Below are 13,718 nucleotides of genomic sequence, written 5' to 3'. Positions count from 1 at the left end.
TATTAATGCTAAGATGGAGCTTTTAAAAGCTCTCACTCATACAAGTGACACAAAGATATTGACGAAGTATCAACGTTGTTTTTGCATGAACAATAAACTCAATGACGAGGTAATGTGAGGTAATAATGCATCAAATGAATGCATGTAAACAGCCCTGACTGGTATACATTGTAATGTTCTTATTGTGTAATAGCATATTTATAATTATCTTATATATATTATATTATATATATTTATATACATATTTTGTTCCTTCTTTTTAATTATTATAATTTTATTTTATTTTATATATAATCTGAATTTATAGAAGAAGATAATAAGGAATCGATGATAAATAAATAAATACATAGCACTGACCCATGGTGGAGCGATACAAATACAATAAGTCAACACATATTGATCACAGATGACAAATCACAGACAGATCCAAAATCATGTAACGCTTTGCGCCAGATGTCAACAAATGAGTGGCTTTCATAACAGAAGCTCAGCAACCTGAGACACGCGTGTCTCCACGGTGTTTAACACAGACAGTGATGTTATTACACTGATGACGTCACAGTAACGTTAACCCGTCTGGAACGTGAAATATATATAAACTTGAAATATATATATATTTTGAACGTTTCGAAATACTAGTAAATAGGCCTACTGTCATTTGACAGGTCTTGCATGCATGTACCTTTAACGAGCACTGTCTGTTGCCGTGAACGGTTGAACCGACTCACATCACAGATATGATCGGTGAACGGTTTCCGTAACGTAAGAAGAACCAACAACAGAAAAAGAGGTAAAATGGAGGGGGCACCCGGATTTGAACCGGGGACCTCTTGATCTGCAGTCAAATGCTCTACCACTGAGCTATACCCCCGATGCATTGACTGAAGTAGTTTTTGGTTTTTGTATCTGGAGATCCGGGTATCAAAGGTCTGGATCCAGGTCATCTCTTCCAGAAACCACGACCCGGTGACTAAAAATAATCCACAGACCCTGTGTGAGTGGATTTATGGAAGAACTATTTTCTTTCAGCCTTCAAACTCTGGTCTTGGAGGTGTGCAGTGAGTGTTTCAAGCCACCAGGTGTCACTGTTTGCAAAACTGGCCACGGCTTTATCTGCCCATCACGAGTAAATCTTAATATAAACATGGAGCTTTTGATACAACTGGGATTCTCGGTAGTTTAAAGTTGCAACATCTGGTTACTTTTTAACAAGCTACAACTACTGAAGTATCATTTTCCCCACGGTTCCTGAAGGCACCATGAAGCACGTGACTCCTCCTCGCTGCGGTATATTACTTGAAATGCCTACAGGCGGAGAAGAGGAGGACGACTCGTGTTCCAGCTCCTCACCACAGCCTGCACTTTACTGCTGAACAGCCTTTTTCATTTCTTTGTCTTTTCTTTTCTTAGTGAGTTTGTTGTTTGTTTGTTTGTTTGTTTGTTTGTGAGGAACTCCTGCGCCAACATGAATCCGCCCTGTGGAAGATGCAATAAACCAGTTTATCCCACAGAAAAAATAAATTGCCTTGATAAGGTAAGGTCGAACTCCATCCATTCACAAAATAACACTTTAATTTCAGAGATGTAATCTAATCCTGTCTGATAATACGTTGTATATTGTTTAAGTAGTTGTAAGAAGTACTCAGATGTTTTGAGTAAAAGTTTGGAATATTGTACATTTTTGGATTATGGTGCATTAATAATGTGTTTATTATTTTCATGTTGAAGCTCGTGCGGGTGGAGCTCATTTAACTACTTTATTAACTGCGTTGTTGCCTGTGAGGAGACACATTTTCATCTTAATCTTTATTGAAACATCATATGTGATTACATTTAGTTTAGCTGTTTCATTAGGAGTGAGCAGTTTGCCTCCAGGAAGAAAATAAAAAGTTGTCAAACTATTTTAAAGAGCATTAAGATGGTCAACAATCACAAGTCTTTAATGTAAGATATAGCATTAGCATATTGCATGTCGAAGTGTCCTTGAGCAAGACACTGAACACTGCAGCCCGCTGCTGCTTAACAACGGAGGCCGGGTCAAATGCAGAAGGATTTCCCCACTGGGATCAATAAAAGTGTAAATTTCTTTCTTTTTCTTTCAACCACCAGAAAACGATTGAGTCAGTTAAACAAAAACCCACAAAATGTCAACACAAACAGGACGTTTGAGTGTTTTTACATTGTTTACAACTTCAGAATAATCAAACAGTTAAACTGAAGTGTAAACGGGATCAAGGTGACTTAAAAAAGGAATAAAACTGATATAAACTGTATTTAAACTAGATTCAACCTGACTTCAACTTTAAACATTTCCTCTCTTTGCAAAACACACACATACACACACACACACACACACACACAAACACTTATACAGCATATACTGTGTATATATATTTTTTCTTTTTGTTATATATATATATAGTATATATATATATATATATATATCCTGTATATATATATATATTTCTTTTTAAATATATATCTACATATATACATATTTACATATATATATATATATATATTCTTTTCTGCCCTTTATCACCGATCCTGTTTATGATTTTCATAACATCTGATGCGGACGCTTCCTTGACGCCTCCCTTTAGAGGTTTTCCAGGCACGTCCAACTGGGAGGAGACCCCGGGGAAGACCCAGGACACGCTGGAGGGATTACATCTCCCAGCTGACCTGGGAACGCCTCGGGATGGATGGATATATATATATATATATATATATATATATTTAAAAACGCACACTAAAAGGAGCTGAGGAGAGAAATCATAAGCCAGAAACCTCTAAAAGTTGAAAGATGGTGGAGCACATAGACCGTGTGTGTGTGTGTATGTGTGTGTGTGTGCGTGTGTATCTTGTTGATGGGCTCGTTAACCCATTAAAGGGGACATGTCGTAAAAAACTCACCTTTTCAGAGATCTGGAGCATCAACAAACCCACAAACACGACCCAGTCAGTCAGTTAGTTGTATTGGGCTGCTTGGATCACAGGTCATGTGATTCAACAAGCTAATCAGACTCAACTCCCCTTCCTGAGTCACACGCTCATTTGAATCTGGACCACGACACGAGAAATTGAGGATGAGTGAGGCGTTTTTAATGAAAGACCATAAACAGATGCTTATATTTGAAAACGGCATAGCGCTCTAATCGATGTAGAACGGTCTGATTTCTGATGGTTTTATGTTGTTTCTGTGATTTTTATTTGTTTAAGCATTGGCCTGCAGCACTTTTGGGCCCCTCAGGGGACAATACGTCTTTCCCTTTTCTCCCAAGCCAATCAGAGGCGACAGGGAGGCTCTGTATATTCAGACAGACAGCGTGTGAAAAGTGTGTTTTGAACAATAAGACAAAACTAAAAACACAGCAAAGCAAATATTATATGATCAACACTGTGTTTCGGATTTCCTCCTATTGGTGCCACAGAGGGAACATTTTGTTTTCATGCACATTTCATGTATAAAGGAATTTAAAATCAACCCATTCAAATCAATAATTTAAACAGGTTACGGTAATGTGGAGTTATATTATATAATAATGGTAATGTTGCACGTTTCTTATCGGTACTCGTTGGGCCCAGAGGAGAAACCGATGTCCCCATTCTGTAGCTGCACGTTACAATCAAGTCCTTTTGATGTGTTTTATCTGATAAAAAAATGCATATATCCAAACACTTTTTTAAAGTGACCCTTTAACCCTTCACTCTCTCCAGTATTGGCACAAAGGTTGTTTCAGCTGCGAGGTTTGCAAGATGGCCCTGAGCATGACGACCTACAAAGGCTTTGAGAAGAAACCTTACTGCAGCATGTGAGTGTCCGCACGCGCACACACACTCACACACACACACACACGCAACAGTTCAAGAGTACAAGTGTGCGTGTGCATAAGTCTTGTAATTGTTGTTCTCCTCTCGTCATTCAGGCATTATCCCAAAACCTCCTTCACCATCGTGGCCGACACGCCCGAGAACCTGCGTCTCAAACAACAGACCATGCTCAACAGCCAGGTGAGAGCTATACTCCACCTAATCTGGTTGATTCAGTACCTCTCTCTCTCTCTCTCTCTGTAATGAGAGCATGCACGCTTCACTTCGTCAACCTGGCGTTGGACGCCTGCGGCCCCGGCTCAACTCAGCCTCACCGCTCTTAATCTCTGATGTAATCACAGCGTTCGAGTCAGACCGTAAACCTTAAATCCTCCGAGTCACGCAGAGAAATTAAAGAGGTTCCTCTGCAGCGTGAATCCCACTTGAGGCATCTTCCCGTCGCTCGACACTCGTAGGCGCCGCGTTTCTTCTTCTGCTCAAACCTCCCATCATCAGTTTGTTATATGTTCTGATGCCGTATCAAGGTGCACTCTGGGAGAAAAGAAAAGAGTGGCAGTTTCTTTTCTGACATCGACGCCAAAGATGGAGACCGTGACTCAATGTCAGAAAACAAGCACTTGAACCACGCAGACCAGTTTAAACTACCCTGTAACATTACTGTCTTGACATGACTCTCTCTCTCTCTCTCTCTCTCTCTCTCTCTCTCTCTCATGCAACAGTTCATATCACCATAAAAGTCTCGGCAGTCGAGCTCTCTTCTTGAGACCACATATTCCTCATAGCAAGGACATGACTCACTCTGTGTGTGTGTGTGTATCTCAGATTTACTTTCAAGTAAACATTCCAGCTTTGTTTAATGTTGTTTAAAGTGTTTCCCCCCCCCTTGCGTCCTAAACTTACAAGCAAATCTGACAAGTAGCCATTTAAAGCCCGGCATGTGCGTGTTCATGTTTATTTGTGAATCACATTTGGTTGGACGTGTGCGTGCGACCTCAGAATATCTCATCTGGCCCTCTCATTGAGAGCCCGCTAGAGTTTCTCGAATCCTGATAAAATTACAAATGTGTGTCTGCATGTCTGCATGCACTTTTATAGAAAATATTTCCCTTATATTATATGTACGAGCCAGAAATGTCCAGATCTATAGCTGCTGACTGACTGGAGACCCGAAAAAGTGGAGTTCATTTTTCAGATTGAATTAATTTCCTTCTGTTTGTGTAGTTTTACCTCTTCCAGCTTCTGAGTATATTATAATTAGAACAGTCCTAGTGGAGAAAACAGCTGTTTAATTGATTACTTTAGCGATAAGGTTGCAAGTGGACATCACTTCAACGTGACCCTTTGCTAAGCCCCGCCCCCTGCCGTCAGCCCTAACAGTGGAAAACATGGATAAAAAGATCAAGACAGCTAAATCAAAAAACCAAGAGAACATCTGTAACGACTGTATGAGAGCAAATTTGTTTTGGTATTTCTATTTGTCTGACGTGACAGTGAACTGTACATTGCAGGCTCTTTACAAGGGGGACTTTGAGAAGAACAAAGGGAAAGGTTTCAGCGTGGTGGTCGACACTCCGGAGATGCAGAGACTGAAGAAGACCCAGGACCAGATCAGTAACGTAAGGTCCTCGACACAGAGCGTCCATCGGAGAACGAGCAGAGAGCCAGAGACACATTTCATCGCTCCTCGTCCAGATGCCCTACATGGTCAAAGTCTCTCAGCTGTGGATACAGAGGGAACGTCCGCTTTCTGCACACACACACACACACACACACACACACACACACACACACACACACACACACACACACACACACACACAGTGAAACATACACACTTTCCTTTTCTTTTTTTTGTCTCCTGAGAGTTCTGGGTGCAGAAAGGAATGACGGGTGATAAGCTGCATGTGAAAAAGGAAACATAACTTATTTTTCCACCAACGGGAGTTTCCCTCCTCCTGTCTTTCCTTTCTTTTTCTCTCTCTCTTTCCTTCCTTTCTCCCTTCCATCCTTCCTCCCTCCTTTCTTTCTTCCCCCTTTCATTCCTTCCATATATCCATTCCTCCCCTCTTTCAGTTTGTCCTCTGTCCCCCTTTCCTTCCTTGCGTAGATCCATCCCTCCATTCTTTTTTTCCTCCCCCATCCTCTCTGTCTTACTTCTGTCCTTTACTCTCTTTCTTGTCCTTTCCTTCCTCCCCCTATACATTCCTCCATCTTTCTTCATTCCTTCCTATATTTTCATTTGTTTATATATATTTTCCCTAACTCCTCCAGTCCAGACTAAGTTTCTAAATAATTGAAGGTCATAGTGCACACGAAGAAAACAAATACATGTTTTAAATTCCATGATAAAGATTGCTGTAGACATATTAAATATGTGTTCTTGTTTCTAAAGAAAATGTAATGATCTTGTTTCTTTAAAGTAAATCTGAAAACTTAATACAGAAAGACCCCCCCCCCCCCCCTCTCTCTCCTTCTCCACCTCCTAAAATGGCGAGCTGCCTCCCGTCAACAGTCGGGGTGTGATGTCGCTTTAACACGCGCGTGCCTGTGTGTGCAGATCAAGTACCACGAGGAGTTCGAGAGGAGCAGGGTCCGAAGCGACGCGCCTCCTCCCGAGAACAGACACGGTGAGAAACATCCTCACGAGACTCCTCCAAACCGTTACCGGATGCATTCATTCATTAACGTGTGTGTGCGCGCGTGTGCGTGTAGACGGTGAGGAACAACTATCCAACCCTGAGAGGTCCATGCAGCCGGTCGGACAAACGCGCCCCGCTGCTGTAGCGCCCCCTGGCGGAGAGGTAACGCTACTACACAGACGGACACCTAAACCACTCCCTCTTGTCATATAACAGCCCCGCCCCCTCCTCGCTCTTCCGTGTCTCCGCAGAGACGTTACCAGGCGGTGTACAGCTACGCGGCAGCAGAAGCGGATGAAGTGTCCCTGCAGGAAGGCGACCTGCTGACTCAGGTGGAGCAGATAGACGAAGGGTGGATGTTCGGCGTCAACCAGCGCACGGGGCAGCGGGGCATGCTGCCTGCCAACTACGTCAGAGCCCTGTGAGGCGCGAGGAGGTCCATCTGCATCTATTGTCGCCGTTAACAGTCAGACTTCTACTCAAAAGCATCTTTCGCTCATTTAAAAATGAATTGAAAATGAATCCTCTTTTTGTCGTCAGAAATAAGATTAATGAAAAAAAGTGTTTATTGAAAACATTAGTGACATTTCACTAATACTCAAGGTTGAATAGTTTGTAAAAACCTCGAGAGGAGCACAGAGGGATTACATTTATAAATCAGAATAAATAATGTGAAATAAACCCACAATAATTATCACTGTGTACTTTTCTCTCTGAGCAACCACCTCTATATAACTTGACTTAACTTGGGTTTTTAAAACCCAAGTGACTCCGTTTGATATGTCAAGAAAGTAATTGAGTCTGATTTGATTAAAAGTGAAATATTAAACAGATTTCTCTCCAAGACACATTATAATGTTGCGTCAATCCTTTTGTTCCACAGCACATATGTGACTTTCAGAATGATGAAATAATTAATGTATAATATTAAAATATGTGTGTGTGCTCACCACTTAAACATTGCATTGTAATTGTCATTACTTTATATACTTCTGGGTAAATTTGAAATTCCACAGGGGGAAACAGTCTTATTTTAACTAGAATATTAGATAATAATTTGTTGATTGCAGATTAATAACACAAAATGTAACTTCAAGTATTAAATAAATACCTTGGAGCAAAAACAATATTTGCCTCTAAAATGTAATAGAGAAGAAAAACAAATACAAGGAAATAAAAGAAAATCCTTAAGTTAAGTACATCAGAAATTTTACTTCACTCCAGTACTTTATATAATGAATAATAAAACACCACAGTAATATAAAACACATCACCTTTATTCAAAAACAGATTGCACATTACAAAATCAATATGGAGAGTAAAACTTTACCACGTATAAAATGTCTTTTTAAAATAACGCAAAAAGCTTAAAGTTACAAATTAATGACAAGTTAAAACACCTAAACTGTAGGGTGGTTTTCTTTAATCATTAGACATAAAACACAAAACAGATTGGTAATAATTTACTAGTTTAGAACAAAAAACAAACAAACGGTCCTCTTCAAGCGGTGAGAACGGGCTTCGTGTCGGAGAAAAAGGCAACTCGCTTGTTGATTTTTGTGTGTACTTTTGATGGCAGCCAGCTCAGATGCTTCCCAAACCGATCCGGGTTTCTTCCTATGAGGTCTTCACACAGTCTGCAGAGAGAAGAGGATAAAACAAGGTGGTCCAGTCTGGATTTTAGGCGGCAGTCCCTCTGGACTGCTTTAAAATGGATCGTTTCAAACCCATTAATGACATGTATTTACATCACTAAACAGACAAAACCATTTTCCAAGAAGGAAGGTTTTACAAAACTAGGATACACCCCTCTGAAAATCACAAAAGTATGCAGCACATTTAAAAGAAACTCAAGTTATAACTGTTGTGATATTTTCATTCTGGGCCATCAGACCGACAAAGAGACCAACGGTTCACTTTTAGCCATAATGGCTGAAAATTCATGATCTCCAGAGTCCAAATCCTCCCAACATTGAAGAACCTCCCTTTTCATCTAGTGCCAAAATAAGGTTCACATTTGGGTTTTTTTGTGTGTGGGAAAGAAAAAAAAATCAGCCAAGATGGAGAACTTGATAAACTTGAAAAACACAGTAGCCAAACCATCACAGCGACTATAAACAGTCTGTGAACATTACACCTGCTAAACACGGAGCACGTTAATGTGAGCGTGGCCGTACGACCTGCTCGACAGGACACACACACACACACACACACATACAAACATACCTGAAGAGGGCGTACGGCTGGGTCTGAAACACGAACACGTCTCTGCAGTGGTTTTGTGACGGAGCCCTCAGAATAGTCACCTGATGAAGAGGTTTGGAGACAGATGTGAATGACTGGAAAATCTCAAATGTTCTGTCTTTTTAAAAAGGCTGAAAATGGGTTTTTGGGGGGCCAACTGAGTAAAAATGGCTTCATGGTGGTCGTATCGGCCGATGCAGACTGAAGGGTTTTCAATAATCAAGTCCTGTTTGGCTCTTATAGACAAATGCAATAAATAATAAAATAATACACAACGTTTCTATCCAGTTCTGTTTTGTGAAATAAGTACCACACAAATCGTATGGTAACTATTGAACCATTTTCTTTGTGCAACACTTGCTCTTAAATCACTGAGCTATAATTGGTTTGCTTGACAAGGACATAGGTTAATTCAATATTGAGGGAGGAATGAGGGGTTTAAAAAAGTATAGCTGATAAAAAAATACCTAAAAGTTGACCTACACATAAAACTTCAAGCTGGGAACATTACCTGCTAAATACTTTCCCCATGAAAGTGCAAGCTGATCGACAAAACAAGAAAATAAAGATAAGTTGTTGTCATCACATACCGAGTCCATGAGGAAGCACATGTTGCTGATGCCCCCGAACACGACGACGTCGTCGTCACGTCCCAGACACGCCGTGTGACACACTCTGAGGAACCAAAAAGATCAGTTGCACCCCGATTTATCAAAAACACTACGAGCTACACTTTAAAAAACAGGAAAGTAAAACCTACCTGGGCTTGTCTTTGTGAGGGTTCGCCATCTTGTTCCACTCCCTCTTCAGCGTGTTAAACTGCCAGGCGTCATCTAGCACACAGAGGTTAATGAGGAAACGCTGATTAAACCACAGGGAGCTTCTCTGTGGGGAGTTTCGGGGAAACTAACTTGTTGATTTAGAGTTGCATTGAATTTTAAAAAATCCTTCAACCTTGGGCACACTTGTCCCGGACAGACAAAAGGCTTAAGACGATTATTATATGCAGATAACGTGTTTGTTTGACAGTTACAAGGCCAGAGTTAATATCTCTCAACCCACAGAGACGCAAAATTACGTTGCCGCTTTATTGTTGTGAAGGCGCGAGCCTGCAGAGTTAAAATGCAGGAGCATTTTAGAGATCGACGGCCGAGACTCACTGAGAGTTTTTCCGTCCGTGCCGAGGCCGCCGTACACGAAGAGCGCGTGATCCGATGTGGGCGTCATGGTGAACATGGAGCGGCCCAGAGGCAAACAGGAAGGGGAGACGTCACTGGTGGGGAAGTAGAGCGCAACAGGCGTCAGGACATTTTTGGAAAGAAAAGCAGACAATTATTTATTTGAAAGAGTGTCGGAGAATTTACAACTGAGTCCAGGTCCAGGTTTCAAGGTCCAAGCAGAACATGTCCAACTCGGCCTTCTCCTGCAAACATAGATAGTTTCTTTAAGAGTAAAGGCCGCTACGCGTCGCCATGGTCCGGCAACACAAGCCCAAAAGTATGCAGACACATTTCTTAAACATTTCTTTATAGATCTGCCTTTGTGCACACACATACAGTATTAGTGGCCATATTTTGGTTTTTCCACGACAGTGTAAACGCCACGCCAACTTACCACGCCGCCGGAGATGTAGCCTTTGTTCCCCAGAAGGGCGCTGGCATGGCAGCCTCTGGGGGCGGGAGCAGGACCCTGGACGCAACAAAAACGAGATTCATAGCCCGGTTCACATCATATTGTGGTCTAAAACGTGTGTAGGATGGAATATAGTGCAGAAGAAATGATGGAATACATGCTGCGCCTACGCTGCACTCACCTGAGTCTCTGGCGCGCTCCACGTCGCCGTGTGTGTGTTGAATACACACACTTCATTGTTCCAGCCCCAGCAGCGAAATAATGCGTTTCCAATTGTTGTCTAAAACACACAAGAGTGGAATATGATATCAGACAAGTGAGATGATAAGGTATGCTTAAAAAAGAAACAAAAGTACAATACATTATTCTTTTAAGGAGTCACTATTTACCCAAGACATGTCATCCACAACGAAGTTTGACGTTGACGTGTTTCGTACCTCCCCTATGGTCTTACATCCATATCCGCCAAAGAAGATTAATCTGCACCCCCCCGCCCAAAAAAGAGGACAACATATTGATTTAATTCATATTTAAGAAACTACAAAAAAAAGAGAATAAAATGTATTAAAAAACACACACAAATAAACTCTTTTCTCCAGATATACAAAACAATACCCCTCAGCTAAATCTCTTTTTGGAGGTGTTAAAAGCTGCATTTCCTCCTGTGATTTTAAATATAAAATGACCCTCAGTCACACATAGAAGCTCTGACATGAATGGGCGGTACTGACCGGTCTCGGTGAACCCAGCACGAGTGCTTGTTTCGCGGCGACTGCGTCGTCCCCTTGGTGTCGGTCACCTTCTTCCACGAGTAGCTCGTTGACCTCTCCTCTGAAAGGTCAACGCTGAACATCTACAAGTTAAAGAGGAATCACAAAAGTCAAGCGGATGAAGATGTCGTCCAAAAAGGAGCAGACAAGATCTTCAGGTTTCTCTGGAGGCTTCATCCCGTCTACGAGTTGTCTCCCTTTTTATTATTAAGGTCATCTAGAAGGTCAATAATGAACCCTCCTGTTTCAGACCAGAGGATCAAGAGTCTGGTTTGATCTACACACTAACTTCTTATCTGGCAATAAAAACAAGTTTTATGAAGAATGCAACAGTCATGATTTCTTCTTTCTGGCTCTCCAATCTCTTGCAAAAGAGATAACGCCTGTTCAGAGACTTCCTGGTTAAATACATTTTTAAAACAATCAAACAGAAGTGGTGTGTTTAAATGTAGGAACAAAAGCAGACAGGTGGTTCTGCACATGACAAAAAGTAACAAAAAGTTTTGAAATAGTTTTACTTTGGTCATAAAGAATTTTACCAATTGAAATGTTGACCCAATGAGCGAACATTTCCGAGTCGCATCACTGTTTCCTTTCACCTGTGGCCTCATTACACCCGACACATCCTAACAGATGAAACCTTTTGAATGTCGCTTCTTGTCGTCTTTGTATCAAATTAGGGAACTTTGGAAAAATATCATGCCAAGCGCACCGAATATGGAACAACAGATGCTCAGCAATTTCCAACTGGCGGTTTTTTCCACACACAGCGAGGTCGTGGACGTCACCTCGTTTGCGTATCCGACGGGTTCGCATCCCGCAAAGACGTAGAGCGTGCTGCTCACGTGAGCGCCACAGAAGCCAGCCGGCGGGGCGTCCCCGGAGATCTCCCTCCGCTCCCTGTTACACAACAACAACAAAAAAGAAACTGAATGAGAGCTAAAAGAAAAGTATTTGAACATGTCACAAAATAGCAATAACAGCGAATGAATAGCTCTCTTGGCTTTGATTTAAAATCCACAGTAACTTTCTTTTCATTTGCCATCTATTCAACAAATTGTCCCTTTGACCGCGCTTCCTTTTTCTAACTTCTTCTTTTTGATTTCAGTGAACTCACAAACGGGCTCTGAGCCGAGGGTTCACATCAGCTCATAAACTGCATTCTTCCCGTCTTACCATGAGCCACTGTCCAAATCACAGAGCCATATTTCATCAGTGGGTAACAAGATGTCCTCTCCACCGGCAACCTGCGAGGAAGAGGAGAGGGAACAGTGTGAAAACGTGTTGCACTTGTCCTCTTATCTGCTGAATTACAGCCAGAAGCCGGAGGCTAAAAACGTCCGAGCACAAACATCTCAATCTGCCTCCGATGGCTCGTGTTCATGGTGAAGCACAATGAACTATAGGTTCACTCTGAGGATGCAACGCGATACGGTCTGAGAAATGTAGTCTGTGGAAACACGCCCAGCTCGGCTGCCATCAAGTTGATCTCCAGAGCGTTGCTGCACGTCTTCCTTCTCTTTATTATTCATTATTATTATGCACACTCAGATTAGATTAGGTACACTAAACCCACAAATGTATAGTCCTGCAACAGATCCTACCGTTTGAATTCACACGGTGTTAAAAACAAGCGAAGTGCAGGCTGCAGTTACAAGTGAAGCACAGCATCAATAAGAAGGTGGACAAAATGTGAGAAACACCTCTCAAGTCAGTGGCAATACATTTGACTTATCACATCTCTAAAACCGATCGCCAGGCTTCATAAAATAGATGCATTACAGCCGGTTGTATTAAACTGCATCAGCTGGATGAACCTAATAAACAGGTATGTCATCATAACTTAATGCCTGGGTGGATAATGAGATGAACACATTCCTCTTTGGGTTGCTGCTCGTTCCTTTGTGTCTCTTTGGAGTATAGTTCATGCATTGCAAGTCTCTTTGTAGTCATTTAATGATTATTCGTGGTTCTTTTGAGTCTATTCCTGGTTAGTTAATGTATCTGAATGAATGTCATTGTATTATTGGCTGAAGGCCAGGTGGGACCCTACATTTTGCGCTCCTGGAATATTCCTTTATATTTTTTCTTAAATTGTAACTAGCAGCAGGTTGTTAAAAGAACATTAAATGAACATTACAAACACATGTAACACACACTTACAAACACATGCATCGGGTAATGGAGACTTACAAAATGAATGCATGCAGTTATATACCTGCTCAGGTACACCGACGTCTCCTACCTGGTAACCTCCCCACACGTACAGCGTGCTGTCCGCTATGAACGCCGTGTGGCTGCTCCTCTCCAGCCGGCTCACCGCGGCGGTTCTCTCGGCGGCAGCCATCCCGGTGAACTCGCCGCCTCAAATAAAAACAACTGAAATGATTCACGGGGAAGAAGAATGTCACCGGGAGAGTAGTTGACTCGGGGAGCAGCGGCGCAGAGAGGAAGCAGACTGGATTGGGGGACGTGTTTTTCGAGCTTGCATGCTATCCGGATTTTACTCCTCCCATCAACGTGATCCCTGTTGTTGTTGTTGTTGTTGTTGTTGTGGTTGTGCCTGTTTATTTTTACCACGAAATCAATCACGTCGCAT

The 13,718-nt window shown here is 41.9% G+C and overlaps 2 protein-coding genes and 1 non-coding gene across 3 annotated transcripts; 1 reads left to right on the top strand and 2 right to left on the bottom strand.

The window, feature by feature from the left end:
* Positions 1-799: 799 nt before the first annotated feature.
* Positions 800-871, bottom strand: trnac-gca (transfer RNA cysteine (anticodon GCA)). Its single transcript has one exon. It is a non-coding gene; the product is annotated as a tRNA-Cys (tRNA).
* Positions 872-1,269: 398 nt separating this feature from the next.
* LOC130204027 (LIM and SH3 domain protein 1-like) lies at positions 1,270-7,436 on the top strand. The gene is made up of 7 exons (XM_056430511.1): positions 1,270-1,534; positions 3,721-3,815; positions 3,930-4,014; positions 5,343-5,450; positions 6,392-6,461; positions 6,547-6,635; positions 6,725-7,436. The coding sequence occupies exons 1-7, from the start codon at positions 1,466-1,468 to the stop codon at positions 6,896-6,898; spliced, it is 690 nt and encodes a 229-aa protein (XP_056286486.1). The 5' UTR covers positions 1,270-1,465; the 3' UTR covers positions 6,899-7,436.
* Positions 7,437-7,734: 298 nt separating this feature from the next.
* LOC130204026 (kelch domain-containing protein 1) lies at positions 7,735-13,568 on the bottom strand. Its single transcript, XM_056430510.1, has 13 exons — positions 13,365-13,568; positions 12,296-12,366; positions 11,908-12,019; positions 11,081-11,202; positions 10,739-10,829; positions 10,531-10,629; positions 10,332-10,406; positions 10,082-10,140; positions 9,878-9,990; positions 9,478-9,550; positions 9,308-9,392; positions 8,700-8,779; positions 7,735-8,110 (listed from the first exon to the last, which is right to left on the bottom strand). Exons 1-13 carry the CDS (start codon positions 13,464-13,466, stop codon positions 7,975-7,977), a joined length of 1,218 nt encoding a protein of 405 aa, XP_056286485.1. The 5' UTR covers positions 13,467-13,568; the 3' UTR covers positions 7,735-7,974.
* Positions 13,569-13,718: the final 150 nt, after the last annotated feature.

The sequence above is a fragment of the Pseudoliparis swirei genome, chromosome 13, assembly GCF_029220125.1.
Source record: "Pseudoliparis swirei isolate HS2019 ecotype Mariana Trench chromosome 13, NWPU_hadal_v1, whole genome shotgun sequence".
NCBI lineage: Eukaryota > Metazoa > Chordata > Actinopteri > Perciformes > Liparidae > Pseudoliparis > Pseudoliparis swirei.
Note: the sequence above shows the minus strand (reverse complement) of the source record. Positions and strands in the feature narration are given on the sequence as shown.